Source organism: Erinaceus europaeus, chromosome 1 (assembly GCF_950295315.1).
Source record: "Erinaceus europaeus chromosome 1, mEriEur2.1, whole genome shotgun sequence".
Lineage (NCBI taxonomy): Eukaryota > Metazoa > Chordata > Mammalia > Eulipotyphla > Erinaceidae > Erinaceus > Erinaceus europaeus.
The window spans coordinates 76189160-76204649 of record NC_080162.1 but is presented as its reverse complement, the minus strand read 5'-3'; the positions used below and the strand labels follow the sequence as shown (position 1 = coordinate 76204649).

General features: G+C 46.0%; 1 protein-coding gene across 1 annotated transcript; it reads right to left on the bottom strand.

Moving 5' to 3' along the window:
- Positions 1-769: 769 nt before the first annotated feature.
- On the bottom strand, positions 770-13675 carry LOC132541891 (latherin-like). Its single transcript, XM_060203284.1, has 9 exons — positions 13566-13675; positions 12510-12623; positions 11309-11426; positions 9196-9300; positions 8157-8303; positions 5948-6023; positions 5265-5328; positions 3481-3555; positions 770-958 (listed from the first exon to the last, which is right to left on the bottom strand). The coding sequence occupies exons 2-8, from the start codon at positions 12607-12609 to the stop codon at positions 3518-3520; spliced, it is 648 nt and encodes a 215-aa protein (XP_060059267.1). The 5' UTR covers positions 12610-12623; positions 13566-13675; the 3' UTR covers positions 770-958; positions 3481-3517.
- Between the last annotated feature and the right edge of the window lie 1815 nt (positions 13676-15490).

Sequence of the window (15490 nt, the reverse complement as noted above, 5' to 3'; positions counted from 1 at the left end):
ATGAGGCCTAGGGACCAGTCCTGAAGTCCAGTCTGACAAAAAAAAAATCACCTTGGAATAATGAAAGGAGACTTCTTTGATCAGGTGATGAAATTTTATTCAAGAAAAGAGAAAGATTGTGTGCAGCCACAGAATTTATTGAGTGAAAAGCAGAAAGCTTGTGCACAGGCACATGAGGACCACTGAGAATGTGGTCCCTGCCAAATCCTTTCCTCTAGTTATTCCTAGTCCTTATCCCACCAGGAATGAACTTCTCCTTGGTCCATATAAATCAGCAGATTCTCTTCTATTGCACCTCTGTTCCCCAGGTGTTCTCTCCTTTACCTAAAGCTACTCCTACATCTATTCTATAATAGTTACTTCCCCTCAGGTGTTTTTCCTTCCCCCTCCTCATCTAAACCAAACCCAGACCAAAGGCAGAGGATTACGGTCATTATTTGGATTCAGTTGGTCTTGGGATGTTCATGTGACAGAAGCCTGGTCACTGTGTCCGTGGGGCCTGAGATTTCCCACACTGAAATTATCTTAGACCTAGATAGGCAGCCTTGTTCTATAACTTGGGGACACTAGCCCAAATGTCCAGGCATTTGTGACTCAAAGGCTGAGGTGACACAGGTGTCCTCCCCCACCTTCCACACTGGGTCACCATGAGTGCCCCCCCCCCCCCCCCCCGCCCAGCACGCAGGATGCTTCCACTTACACGGCACTTTGGAAGCAGGACAGTCCACAGTTGGGATTGCAACAGAATTTATTGAGGGGAGATTAGAGATAACGGAGATTCTGGTGAGGATTTACAGGGGAACAGCTCCCACTTCCAGGCAGGAGGGGATCTTGGCATCCAGGGTGAATGATAAAACTCCAGGCAGCAGCTGAATAATCAACATGAATATGACATAGGTGTTGACCTGGAGTGTGGAGGACATTTCAGGAAGGAGACCAGCAAGCAGGACCCGATTCTCTGTAAGGTAATCACCTTGTTATTCCACTCATGCCTTTCTTTAGTTGAAAGTCAGAGCTGAGATACTCCTCTCCCCACACCCCCTCTAATGGGCTGCACTGTCCACTGTTCATGGTGCTGAACCACAATCCACTCCAAAGCCATCTGCAGTCTATCCCTGGGTACAACTTTCCTTCTGTTCCCTACATTGCCTCTCAACAGCTAAGATGAATATTTTTCTTTCCATGAGTCCAGTGCAAGTCACAAGTGTGAAAAATCCTGCCAGATGCCATCGATAAAAAAAGGCTTCTTATCTTGGCAACTTATCCACACTTAGAAAATGCTTTCTAGATTGAATCCAATATATCTAAAAGCTGTGTGTGATGGGGCACAGTTTAGGATTTCTGTGATAGATGGCTGCCTAAATAGAAGGTAGGAATAAAGTCAAATGTTCCAGGTCATTGGAAGTTTTGTATCTACCAACGAATTAGCCTAGAGCTGTGCTTGCCATAGAGCAAACTATCCAACACAGCAGCCATTCACCACACTTGGCTAGTGAGAAGATGAAATACAGCTAGTGCTAACTAGATGTGCAGTCAGTACAAAATGCACACTAGATATCAAGGACTTAATGCCATAAACATAAATGATCAGATTTCACTGATATATTGACATAATACTTGATTGTATTAGATGAATAAAACATGTTATTACATATTCATTACTGTTTCTCTAATTAAATTTCATTACTAGCAAGCTTAAAATTGCATGTATGTTTATGTAACATTTTTATTGGACAGCATTAGTTTAGAGCTTGGTGTAGAATGCCCACAGAATATAGAAGACTGTCAAATCCATTTTCCCAAGCTCTGCCAAAGCAACCTTGGCTTTTGCCATAACAAGTGCTAAGTTGATCCTTTTGTGTGGTCTACAGTGTTGCCATAAGTATCCAAATGGGCCTTGCAGAAAAAGTTTTCCCACTTCTGACAGAGTATTATACAAGAAAGCTGTTAAATCCAAAGCAAATTATGAAGTTAGCCAGTACGGTTTTTAAATTATGACAGCAGGAGAGGAATATATAGAGAAATAGAGGGGAGGAGAGAGAGATACAGAAGAAGAGAGAGAGAGAGAGAGAGAGGAGGAGGAGGCATGGAGGCTTCCTTCAATGAGGCTGTAACCAGGGACACACACAGGGCAAAGCAGCACACTCTCCAAGTGAGTTCTTTTGCCTGTGGTTGGACACTGCTTAATGCCTCACTACATGGGCTGTGTCATATTTTAGGCTCAACTCACCACATACATCATTGTCCTCAGAAAGCATGAGTACAGTTCATACAAAACTTCCTGTACCTCTCAGAGGAAACAGCTCTCACCACTACCATGCCCCACCCACCTTGATTCCTAGGACTAGTTCCCAAAGCTTCTCTCCCTTATTCAGACCATCAGGACTTCTTAGACTCCCAGAGTATCTTCACATTTGATATTATCTACTTTTAATAATTTTCTCCACAGAGAAAATCTTAATTATCACTCATGTCCAGTTTAAATCCTCTATGAAGCCCTGCACTGGAAGTCCCCAGCAGGCCATGACTCTTGCCACTCCCCCCACCTGCAACCTCCCTTGCTCAGAGTCTCAGCCCCAGCAGCAGCTCACTGCACACAAAGTCTCCCCTTTGTCTCATCCCTCACTAGGGTGGAGGTTCCTGAGATCAGGGGCCAGTGTGACTTATCTTTGCATTCTGGCACCTGGGATAATACAGGCAATAAGGACAAGCCTTTGCCTTCAGGAAATCTACCTTTTAGTAGAGAAGATGGAAGAGGAACAAGTGGGAAGTCAGACAGTGATGAATGCGGTGAAGAAAAGCAGAGCAGGAAAGAGTAGAAATGCCACTTTTGCGAGACCTGAGAAGGCAACATGGGGCAGAGTGTACTCAGCACAGGTGGTCACAGATAAATGCAAGAGAAATGAATGAGCACATATCCTAGGAAAGAAAATTCCTCCCTTTCCCAAACACTATCCTTGTAAAGATGCACTGTGAAGCCTTCAAAACAGACCACTTTCACAGCACAGCCCTGGGTCCCTTTCTCTTTACCTTCAGGGTGGGGTAGGGTGTCACTGCAGCCTCAGGGTGTCTGCACAAGCTCCCCCTTCTGCTGGCTATGCATAGTCCTTACCTCATCGTTTAACCTCAACTGACATGGCTGCTCTTCTCAAAGTCTTCTGTCAGCCTAACTCTCTTAATCTCACACCTTTCTCCCTGGTCCCACCCCAGATACTCTGTCTCACATCTTTCTACTTTGCTTACTGACAGTAGCCACTTCTTCCTGGAATTCCACTGGCTACTTGCTCTTCTCCTAATCCACTGTCCACATTCCCACTAAGACAATAACTGCAGGAGAACAGAGCCTTTGTGTGGTTTTACAGCTGTGGCCTTACCATCTAGCCTATAGCGGATGCTCAGCTGAAATCTGACCCATGAGGGAAGCACTAAGAATGATCCCTAGAGCCCGAGGCAATGGAAATATGCTCTGTTATCTCTCACCGATTGGTGCAAATGCTGCTTCTTTGTTTGGGGATAGTTAGATGGAGATCTTGACATCACCTTCAGGCAGAGACCCTAGAAAGCAAAGCAGTTATCTCACACAGTGGGAGTGAAGGAGGAGCCAAGAATCCAAAGAAGATTTCCCTGCTCCTTCTGGGGACAGAGCAGGTCAGAGAATGAAACAGACACTGGGACACAAGAGACTCTGGATGGAGGCTCTGCTTTGTCTGAGGCAAAGTCCAGTCACTGCCCTGACAATCCTGGGTCTTGGCTCTTTGAGTGTCAACTGGGAACAATTGCTGCCTTCCAAACTAGTCACTCAAGAGCTGTGCACTGAACGCCACCAATAGTTGGTGTTGGCATCACAGCAGCCAGAGTCCCATCCTCCTGGCCACTACTCCTGAGTGGTGACCAAATACCAGCAGAGCAAGGGTGTTGGCTCAGCTACTCCTCTCACATTGGTTGTGGGGGCCTGAAAGCCTAGTTCTGGGAGCCTTCAGTCTCATTCAAATGAACCACCTCACACTCCCCAGCATAAGGCACTGAGCTCCCTATCAATGAAGGCATGTGAGCAGTAGCCAGAAAACTGCTTGCTGGCAAGTCATTTTATAGGGCTGTGCTTTTCCTGTCTAGGTCTGTTCATATTCAGTTGAATGAAGAGTCCTTTCAAGCTTGTTGTTCTTTTGATGTTCACAGTCACATTGGAAACTTCTTCTGCTGAAATTCAATGCAGCTACATGTTCTAGAGACATACAGGTACTTTGCATGCCTAGAGGTAAAAGCTACTAGCATAAGGTAGGTTATTTATTTATTTTTTTTCTAGTCTGAAATCTGGTTAATTTTCTACTCGGAATGCAGCACGATACACTTTAGCACGATACACTTTAGAAGGAGAACAAAGGAGGAATTGGGCAGCCCTCATCTTCCAGAGAAGTCCCCATGCCTGTCTCAGCTTCTGTAGACTTGCAGCAGAAGAACAGAAGTAAAAACAGCCTGTGTTAATGACACTCAAAGCTCTGTTGTAGCAGACTGAAGATTCAAAAAAGAGGAGGGATGGGGTAGAGTTTATTGGAGATTGGGGGACCTGAGTCCTAAGGCTCAAGGAAATGTCAATCTGTGGTGGTGGGGATGTGTGCTGGCCCCTACTGGGGATCACTGGACTGACACTGAGATAAAAAGACATGTAAAACAACATTTCTGCAATGAGATAAATAATTTAAATGAAAAAATTAATATCTGTGCAGGGTCAGTGCCTAACCCTAAATAGGGTGCACGGTCTCAGGAAAAAGGAGAGGAGATAAAGCAGGAACCTGGGAACACATTCATTCATTCACTCACTCATTCATTCATTCATTCATTCATTCATTCATTCATTCATTCATTCATTCATTCATTTTACCTCCAGGGTGATTGCTGAGGCTTGGTGTCCACAGTATGAATCACCAATCCCAGCCACCATCTTTTTCTTCTTTTTATGGGATAAGACAGAAATTGAGGGGGGATAGAGAAGGAGAAAGAAAGACACCTGCTGACTTGCTTCACTACTTGTGAAGCATTCTTCCTGTAAGTGGATAGCAAGGTCTCCAACCCAGGTACTTAGGCTGGTCCTTGCACATAGTACTATGTATGTTTAACTGGGTGAATCATAGCATGGCCCTGGAAATCCCTTCTTACACACACACACACACACACACACACACACACACACACACACACATATCCCCCCCCCCCCGCCCCTCTTTCTCTCTCTTTCTCTTCCTGTCCCTCCCTACGCCAGCACTTACTTCTAATGGAACTGACGAACTCTGGAGGTAATTTAGTCATCATTGTATTGAGGGAGTTGCATAGCTGAAACACAAGGAAATACACAAATGTCAGAAAGGGGACCCTGCCACCAGGTCCTGAATGAGGTTCTCTAGGCAAGTTCTCCCTTTTTTGCTCAACATATGCTAGGGAAAAACTTGGAAAAAAAAATTGGTGGGACAGTCTGTCCTGGTGGTCACATGCCAGTTGAGCCATTTGACAGCTGTGTGACTGGTTAAGTCAATGTCCCTCTCTGGAACTTTTTCTTAAAACCCCAAAGGTGGGATAGATGATATTGTTTCCTGGAGTATGACATTCTTACGGGGATGAGTTGAAAAATGCCCTTGAGATACTTAGGACAGTGCCTGCAGGCATAAGGAACAGTAGTCGCTACTTTTGTAATAAGGTAGTTACTTTTCAGGAGAGGAAACTGAGTCTTGGACAAGTTCATTAGTTCACTTCTCTCAACAGATGCAAATTTTGACTTGAAGAACTGGACAACTCAACACACTTCAAGGCTTTTTCTGTTTTCAGAATGGGAGGTTCATAAATGCCACTTCTTCTCTTCCTATTTCTCCTTCCTGGGAGATTTCTTTTTTGATGATTAAGAAAATAATTGCACCAAACTAGAGTCTTAGGCTGAAAACTTGCTTTACGCACTTACTTCTCTCACCACTTGTTGGGATATGATCCCTTTAAATTTGCTCTCCAAGTTTGGTGCACGTCCCAGTAAGCTGAATCTAAAATGAAAGAAATTTGTAGAATTGATTAACGCTCCTTCCTTCATGTCACTTTTTGGCTCAGGTGACCCAAAGTAGTATGATGTCTATACCTGTTACTCTCCCCCACCCCTTCCTTGCTTCTCTTTTGAGAGATAGAGAGAAATCAAGAGGGAACACTTACAATCAAAAAAGGTGATAGTGTATTTTTTGGAACAATTTGGGTAGAACTAACTGAAGGTGACTTTTCAAAGTGAAATAAGTAAAGATTAAAAGGCAGCTGCCAGATGGTTTTGCTCATATTTGGAGTATAGATGACTAAAACAAAGGAACTTAAAGTTGTGTGTGTGTGTGTGTGTGTGTGTGTGTGTGTGTGTGTGTGTGTGAGAGAGAGAGAGAGAGAGAGAGAGAGAGAGAGAGAGAGGTGTGAAGGGATAAACTGGACTCTCTCTTAAAATGTGAGAACTATGATGGTAACAGGGTGGAGGCAGTAAATGTTGGGTACACAGAACTTAGCTGGGTGGTGTGGTGACTTGCATGCAGGAAGTGTGTGTAGGAGAATACTCCTGAAATCTTATAGTTCTATAAAACAAGGTTAAATTACTAATTCAAAAAATTAAAATTATTAGTGAATTAAAAAATATAAGTTAACTATAGAAAACAAAACAAAATTTAAAAAGGGCCAGGTGCTGGTGTACCTGGTTAATCACACACATTACAGTGTTCAAGGTCCTAGATTTGAGCCTCTGGTCCTCCTTTGTAGGGGGGAGGTTTCGTAAGTGGTGAAGCAGGATGGCAATTTTCTCTCCCTCCCTGTCTCCCCTTCCACTCTCAATTGCTCTCTATATCTATACAATAATAAAATAAATAAAATATTGAAAGAGAAACATGATACAAGACATATTTTCATGGGCTCTGTATTTATTCGATTCTACATATCTGCCTAAATTAACAGTAAGTCCTAAAGATCAAGGTTAGCTAGCTGTCAAGCAAATGCTAAATATATATATATATATATATATATATATATATATATATATATATATATTCCTTACTTTTTTAACATTTGATTTTATTTATTTGATATATATGGAGAGTTGAGAGAGAAGGATGAGAGAATGAGAGCGACATTCCCAAACTCCCAACATGGATCCCTGATACTGTGACCAAACAGTAGATATAAAAATATATAGTAAATCATAAAGTAGAGTGTAAAAAGACAGGTTATTAGTATAGCAGAAAATAGTAAAACTCTAGTCACTAAAGGGTAAACCTATTAATCTAAAGACCATTCTCCTGAGAGGAAGTATCATAAACTAGGGGGAAAATGACAAAATTCTAGCTCTGCAAATACTTCTGTGCAGAAAATTAATGAAATCTATGGGCTCACCCTCCACCACAAGCCTTTATCTAATAGAAAGTATGAAAGAAAGTAAGGAAGAAAGAAAGAAATCCATGTAGTGTAGTGGGAATTGGTATAATCCTTAATAAGTATGAAAGGTGATGGACCAATGTAAACTACAAACACATTTCTGTTGGCAAAGTAATTGCTTTGACATACCTTACAACTATTAAATAATTTAAAATATTTGATTTGTAAAGCTAACTGTTCATATATTCTCCCTAATTTGAAGAAAATATAACAAATAAAATGTTTTTATCATGGAATAAACTTCCTGTATAGCAAAGGTTCATTTCAGGATTATTTATTTTTCTTCATTTTATTAGTTCACTTTTATTATTTTTTTTATCCAGAGCAATGCTCGGGTCTAGTTTTTGGTGGCTTTGGACTGAACTTGGAACCTCGGAGCCTCAGGCCTGAAACTCATTGTGCATAACCGTTATGCCACCTCCTCACCCTCTCAGGATTGTTGATAATAAAAAAAAAAGTACAGAAATTGCTATAATAGGAGTAATAGTCAGCTTTCTTTTCCTTTATTCTATGCAGGGAAATTCTTTTTGTGGAATTGTAGCTTTTATTAGGAGAATATATTTAAATGGATAAAAGCTCTATTTATAAGACACACAGCCCCATATGGCAAGAGGCTGCCTCTGATTAGTTCTGTGTGGTTGCTGACACCTTCCAAGTGACACCTCACTGAGACCCTTCATCATGACAAGATGGATCCAGACATGGAAGGATGGGGGACTCACGACTTCTCAGAGGTGATCTGTACAGACTCAGGCACGATCCCACAATCCTCAAAGACGATTCGATCATAGCCATTCTGATCTCTCATGAAAGAAGCCATGCCTTTTATGATCGTGCTGACTTTACATTTGTCATTAAACAATGGGGTCCTGTGGAAGGGGAGAGTGAAATCCAGATAACTTATCACACTCACATTATGACAGCCCCCTTGCTTGACTGGGCTCCCAACATCACTTTGTGAAGGTCATGTTCTCCCTCATTTTCCAGGAGAAGTGATTTAGGGTGAGATAAAGGGAATGGCTTTCTCCAAGTCATGCATCCATGTCAGTGGCTAAACCTGATGGGTCTCTCCACTCAAGGCCAATGACTCTGCCTGCTGCCTCTGTCTAGGGACCATTAGGGCATCTAATAAAAAAGAAAAGCAAAACCACACAATCCACAAGAATCAGTGACCTTGGAACATACTTTCCCAGAAGTCTCAAGATCCATTGCCTCAAGGGACAGGCTAGAAATGGAAATGGGTGTAGACCGGGATCTAGATTCACAGGGAGAGGGGAAGGCTGTGAGGAACTGAAGGCTGCCTCTGCTCTCTGAAAAGACACCCACAACAGAAGCAACAGATCTCTGTGGGCCATCTCAAGGCTGTGAGGCAACTGAAAGATGGGATCAGAGTGGATTCTGAGTTCTCCTTTTAAACCATATTCAGTTAGAGCCAAGTGGGTACATGTTGACCAAGTAAGGGCTTTCTGGATGATTTGGGGTAGGGAATCAGATCATAATACTCCCTCCAGCCCCTCACCCTACCCCCAACCCACCCCCACACACATGCAGGTTCCCAGGATGGGTCTCAATACAGAATCACCCTCAGGCTCCTATCTCTGAACTTGAGTGCTCCAGCGCCCCTCCCCCAAAGAATGAGCATTTCCTTACAGCGTCACAGTGAATCTTGTGAGGCAGGCCACCGTTCAGTATGGCTGCTTTCCACAGCACACACATGTGTATATGGATGGTATTTACCTCAGCCTTGCAGCTGCTACTTACTGAAGATGCAGACCAAATTGAATTGGTATCTCTAAAGAGGCTTTTCCATTAATAGAGGACTTCTTAAATGTGAGATCAAAGAACTTTGGATTTGATATCTCTAACCTGGGTGAAGAAACAAAAATAGGTCCACTGGAGAGCAGAAGCTGAATGATTCCACAGCACAGACTCACTCAGGGATGATACTGTGATACTGTCGGCTGCACTGCTCTTGCTTGTCACTCATGCACACTGGGACAACGGTAAAGGGCAAAAGGAAGCATTTCTTCATGATTCTCAGAGTGAACATCCAGCCTGCCCAGCCCAGCACCATGCAGGCTGAAATAAAGTATGAATAGATAATAATGAGGGACGGACAGTGTCAACAACATACACTTTGGGAGAGTGTGTATCGATAGCCCAACAGGGAGTCAGGCAGTAGCACAGCGGGTTAAGAGGATGCAGCGCAAAGTGCAAGGACCCAGCATAAGGATCAAGGTTGGAGCCCTGGCTTCCCATCTACAGAGGAGTCACTTCACAAGCAGTGAAGCAGGTCTGCAGATGTCTCTGTTCCCCTCTCTGGCTGCCCCTCCTCTCTCCATTTCTCTCTATCCTTTCCAACAACAATGACATCCATAACAACAACAATAATAACTACAGCCATAAAACAACAAGAGGAACAAAAGGGAATAAATAAATAAATTTTTTTAATCTTAAAAAAATTTTTAGATAACACAGCAAACCCAGTAAATGGATTCCTACAGACCATGTCTGCAAAGGTGTTGAGAGAAAGGGCCTAGAGGGTCAGTAAAGCAAGGTGACCTGGAAACAGTGGGTTCAGGAAACTGGGCAGAGAAGGCTTGAAGACACAAGTAAGACATTGGGGCAGAGTCATGAGTGAAGCAGGGTCTCAGTCATGAATACAGGCAGGGCCAGGTAACAGACAGAGCAGTGCAGAGGCCCTGAGGCTGCAACTGGCCTACAGCTGAGGACACCTGACAGGCTGGTGTCAGGTGGTGGGCAGTGGGTGGGAGAGACCAGAAGGAAAGGTGAGGGAGGTGGGCAGTGCCAGAGCACAGGGACCTTGGAGGCCACTGTGGGGTCAATTATGAGAGCAGTATGAACAGTTTTGGGCCAGGGAGTTGCAAATTCTATTTCCTCCTTAGGGAGATTCTGCTGAAACTGGAGGCGTGGAGTGGAGCAAGAGGCAGCTTGAAGTGGGAGCAGAGAGATGTGGAGAGTCAGACAGAAGGGATGATGCCACTTAGACCAGAGGCAGAGGTGGAGAACGGGGTCAGACGCATGGGCACACTGTTTAAAAAGCAAGGCAGAGAGAGAGAGAGAGAGAGAGAGAGAGAGAGAGAGAGAGAGAGGCTGTTCAATATGTTGGGAGCCAGGCTTGAACCTGGATTGCACACACAGCAAAGAGGGTACCATCCAAGTAAGCTATTTCACCTATCCACCTGGGTACCTTTTGAAGGTGCAGCTGCCAGGTTTGCAAACAGGCTGGGTATCCAGCCAGGGGACAAGAGCAGCCTTGGACACATCCAGCCTTGTAGTCTGATAACTGAGTGTGGCGCTGTCCCCAGCTATGAGGTTAGGAGGGTGGATGCTCCACCTTCCTTGGGAGAAAGGTGGGAATCTGTAGCTGAGTTCTGGAAGCCTTGGGGGAAGGGAGCAGGGCTGGTTCCACCCTGAGGTGTCATGGAGCACCTGCCATTAGACCCTTGCTGTTGTCAGCATGGACAGGGCTCATGGAGGACACACAGCTATGCACTCATTTCTCATGTATTTCATTTGTTGTCACAGCAGTGCTCCATGGATAAAAGCACTAGCCCTCACCCCCCTCACCCCCATTGAACAGGTGTGTGGCCGGTGGGGAGTTGAACTATTGGTTGTGTTCATATAACTATGAGCAGCAAAGATAAAGATACTGAAGCTCTGAATGCACTGCTGCTGGACAGTGGAAACCCACCTACTAGCCAGGAATCTCAAGTCCTCAGAACTGGAAAAGGGGCTGTGACCTGACAAAGGGCCTCTGCAGTGTGAAGAAGGTGGGTAGGGCAGGTAGGGAGGGGGGAGAGCAGTCATAAATCAGACAACAGTCCCAAAGGGGGGCTCAGAGAGCACTCACTTTATGCCTTGGAGTCCTAGGATGCCAGCCACAGGCTGCAACAGATCATCTAACCCTCCATTCAAGTTCAAACTCTCCACAGCTTGATAAAGACCAGTTTTAAGATCGCTGACCAGGTCTGAAAAACATAACCCCCAAACCCAGTTAGCCATTTTGATGCCAAAGAGTCTCAGATACAAATGTGAACTCTTCCATGTCCTCCTATGAGTGGCTGGAACTTACTCTTTCTGCATCTGCACTTCCCCCCTGCCTTGCACTGGGCCACACTGTCCAGACACAATGAGCCAGCAAATATTTCTGGGCACCTACTAAGTGCCAGGGCCCTCCCTGCCAGGGAGAAGGCAAGACAGGCAGAGCTCTGCACCTCAGGGTGCTTGTGCTCTGCAGGGGGAGAGGAGAGAGCATGAGCAGCTGACAGGCCTCAGGCTAAGTGCTGAGCAGGCACAGAGAAGGGGCCCCACCCTGAAAGGACGGCAGCTCTAGGGCCACAGCCCGGTGCTGAGACGTGCAGGCCAGGCTGGGTGCTCACTCCAGATTCCAGCTGACACAGAGGCTGGAGGCCTGAGAGAGCATCACGGATGTTTGCAGGGGTGAGGGGCAGTTGCCCGAGGGTCTCTGAGTCAGGCTGCTTCTCAAGGAGTCCAGCTCGAGCTCTCGGTATTTTATTGGTGCATTCCGTAGGAGGTTACTGCCATGTGTAAGGGAAAATAAAAAGCAGAGTGTGCTGGGTGAAGGTGCTGATATGTGCAAGGAGGTTCAAGGTTTTCTGTAAATGTCACATTTTACCAGGGATCTTATGGAAATGTCAGAGCCCTGTTATTAGCCTGTAGGAATAGCAAGTGTAAAGGTCCTGCACTGTGCTTAGTGGGTTGAGGTGGTCCACTGGGGAGTGAGTGAGAGAGAATGGGTGCAAGGAGAGCTGGGCAGGGGCCAGACCCAGTAGAGCTGGGTCTTTGGTCAGTGGACCTTAATAGGTGACACAGGTTAAGGTGGCCAGAAAGAAGATAATCTGTCAAGGAGGAGATAAATCTAATAATGCAGGGCTGATCAGAACAGTTAGCAATTGCTGGTATTAACTATTATTTAATTAACTAAGTCCTACACAACAAGAATCTAATAGACATAGTTCATGGTATGGACTTCTAGGTGAGGGCTATGGGTCTGACAGGGCCAGTCATGACCCAGGGCAGGATGGTCTCACCCAAGTTGAGTTTAGAATCCAGTGGAGTTGGAAAGAAAAGACCAGAGGATGGGGCAAGCAGCCCACAGAGGAGCACAAAGAGGCCACAGATCTTCAGCATCTTGGGTCAGGTACCTGTGGGGGACAGAGCAGAGAACATCAACCATGGGGACATTGTCTGAGAGGGTCTCCTCAGAATCTGAAGTTCAGGTGGTCTCAGAGCTCATGTGGACAGTCCTCTTCACCTTGCCTGGGCACTGAACACAGCACTCTACAGGTATGAGATATGAGATATGAGATATGAGATCTGTCTTGCCAAAAAAAAAAAAAAAGATCAAAGAGAAAGCACTCAGTCAAATGGGTTTTCTGATAGTGTTTGCACCTGCTTCTAGCCTGAAATGCAGGTGTTTTAAATAATCAAACACTGAAGAGACATTAGGGAAAGTATAGCCACGGAAACTCACGAGGACCGCGATGTTTTGTCTCTTGTGTAGCAATAATTGTGGGGATCGCCGGCATGTAGAGTGAGTTTCTGGAGCACTCAGAAATTTTCTATGAAATTGAAGGATCTAGGCTGCAGAGAAAGACTTGTCTTGGCTTTTTTTCACCCAATCTTATACCTAGCTTAGGGAAGGGAAACAGAGCTTAGCCTAGGGTTGTACATTTTTCTGCAGCTATTTCTAGTTGGTTGCTGATCCTGGTTCTCCTGCCCTTCAGTTGAGTCCACTGTAGCCTGCTCCTCATCAAGCAAATTTACTGCTTCTCATCTCCCATACTGGCCCTCACAGGATCTTTGGAGTACTCATAGCCTAACTGAGCCTGAAGGAGAAGAGGGGGGCCAAGGGCACCTCTGGATACCCTAGGGGTACTGGGTATCTCTGCTAAATCCTCAGACAAGATCCTGTGCACCCACATAACTGCCTACTCCTACATCTCTCAGCCTTGCTGAAGCCCCTGCTCCCCAGTTCTCTGTGCTGAAGTTCACCCCCTTTGAAGCCAGTGGGTTTATCAAGAGCCTTATTCTGGCCTGGCCTCTGATGAGAAGGCAGATGGAGAGGGTCTGGGCATTGTACTCACCTGGGCTTCGCTGTGCACTTAGAGATGACTGGGCCTCCCTAGGTCCCCTCCCAATGTGCTCAGCTGTGGGCTGGACTCTATATATAGGGAGTAACCTCCCCCCAGCAGGGGAGATGTGGCAATGGGTGACAGACAGCTGGGAACCTGCTAAGAAGCCATCAATCTGAACATGTCCATCACCATGAAACATCCCACCCTCCAGAGCAAACATACCTGCAGAGAAGGCTCCAGGGATTAGGGTCTAGGGACTCATGTGATGGCTTGGTCAATAATCAAACTCAAACTACATATCATGACTGTCAGAGGAAGGAGGGCCCTAGGGGACATGCAGCCTGAGAGAGGTGGACATATTCCTGACTGTCACTGGGGCTCCTGTCCTGTTCTGAGGGTCCCTGTCTGTCCGCTGAGTGAGGGGCTGTGGTACAGACACTACTCTGTCTGCTCCGAGTGCAGGTGAGGGAGCCAGTGCTCTGGGCTCAGCTGGGAGAGCCTGGTTTGCCTGGTGACCTCCCGCTGCCTGAGCTGGACAGTGCCCAGCTGTGTCCAGGTCCCACTCCCTGCCATATGACAGTCTCTGACACTGTGACACCACATTGGCACAGACACCCTAGGGTCCCCACACACTCCTTAGGCTGCAGAGACTGTAATGTCAGAGGAGGAAACATAGCCTCAAAGGAGGAGACATGCTGCCCAGGGCTCAGAGCTGGTCCATGTAGAGTCAGGGCCTGAATCTCGTTCTGCCAGGCAGTGTCCCCCAGGCCTGTGAGCTGACCTCATGATTCTCCTCTTAGAGCAGAGCCAACGCCTCCTTGCTGGGTGGGAGAAGCAAGCAGCACCCAGTATGCTTCTCAAAGTCCCTGGACATGTCTCTCCATCTGCTGTAATACCATGTACCTTCTCCAACTCCACTCCACTCTCACCCCCAACACACATACCACTCAAGCCTTAATTTAAAACATGTATCAAACAAGCCTTTCAGGTTATTCTAACAGTCCATATTCAAAGCAGAGTGGATAGAAACAGAGAAACAGAGAGTGAGAGACCATAGCAATATAGCTTCCTTCAGTATAGGGGGATGGGGCTGGAACCTGTTCACATACTCGGCTAAGCTGTGCATGTCCAAGTGAGCTATTTCTTCTGTCCTAGGAAATTATACTTTAAAAATACATCGATGTATGCCTCGGTGATAATGTAGCCAAAAGTGGACACACATCGCCTTGCTTGAGGATATGGGATCAAACCTCCAGTCCCTGTTTGTTGGGGGGAGTTTTCTCTAGTGGTGGAGAAGTGCTGCAGGTGCCTCTCCTCTCTTTCCTGAGTCCTGTATGTTGTCTAAGCAAGACTGGTTCCTCAGTGGCACCCAGAGCCCCAGACAGCTAGCTGTTCTTTCTCTTGAGAAGCAGAAGGGGTGACAAAGCTTCTGTGGCCCTAAGGACTGCTGTAATCCCCTGTGCATCCCTTTCTGGATAATAAACCACAGTGTGGCCCTCAGCTATGATCTAAACACTTAGCACTAAGCACCCACCCCAACAGTCCCCAGAGAGGCCAAGCACCTCAGGTACCCACACAGCAATGGGCTGGGGTGGGGTAGGGGTTAGATCAGCTGCCTGGATTGGCCAAGGCTCCAGCTCCATGATAGGCATCTCTCTGTGGGTAAAGACAGGGAAGAGGATGTGGATACATGCCTTCTGTGGGGCTGGGATATGTATGCAGGAGCTGTGCTTGTCTTACTGTTTCTCACACAGGCCAGGGCCCCTCAGTATCCTCAGTCAGCTCAGAGAGGTCCAGGGCTGTGCCTGCTGGTCACGGGCTCTGCTCTGAGGACATTGGCTCTAGGGCTCAGAGACTCACACAAGTCTCTCCATCCCAGTCAAGTACCAGAAACCACCACTGTTCTCATCTTCCCCCAAGTCATAGTCATCAGA

Excerpts from the sequence above, each read along its gene's own strand:
- LOC132541891 (XM_060203284.1), bottom strand. The coding sequence starts at position 12,609 with ATGCTGAAGATCTGTGGCCTCTTTGTGCTCCTCTGTGGGCTGCTTGCC. Across the intron at positions 11,427-12,509 it reads GGATTCTAAACTCAACTTGG|ACCTGGTCAGCGATCTTAAA; the intron begins GTGAGACCATCC and ends TATGTTTTTCAG. Across the intron at positions 9,301-11,308 it reads CTAGGACTCCAAGGCATAAA|GTTAGAGATATCAAATCCAA; the intron begins GTGAGTGCTCTC and ends TTCTTCACCCAG.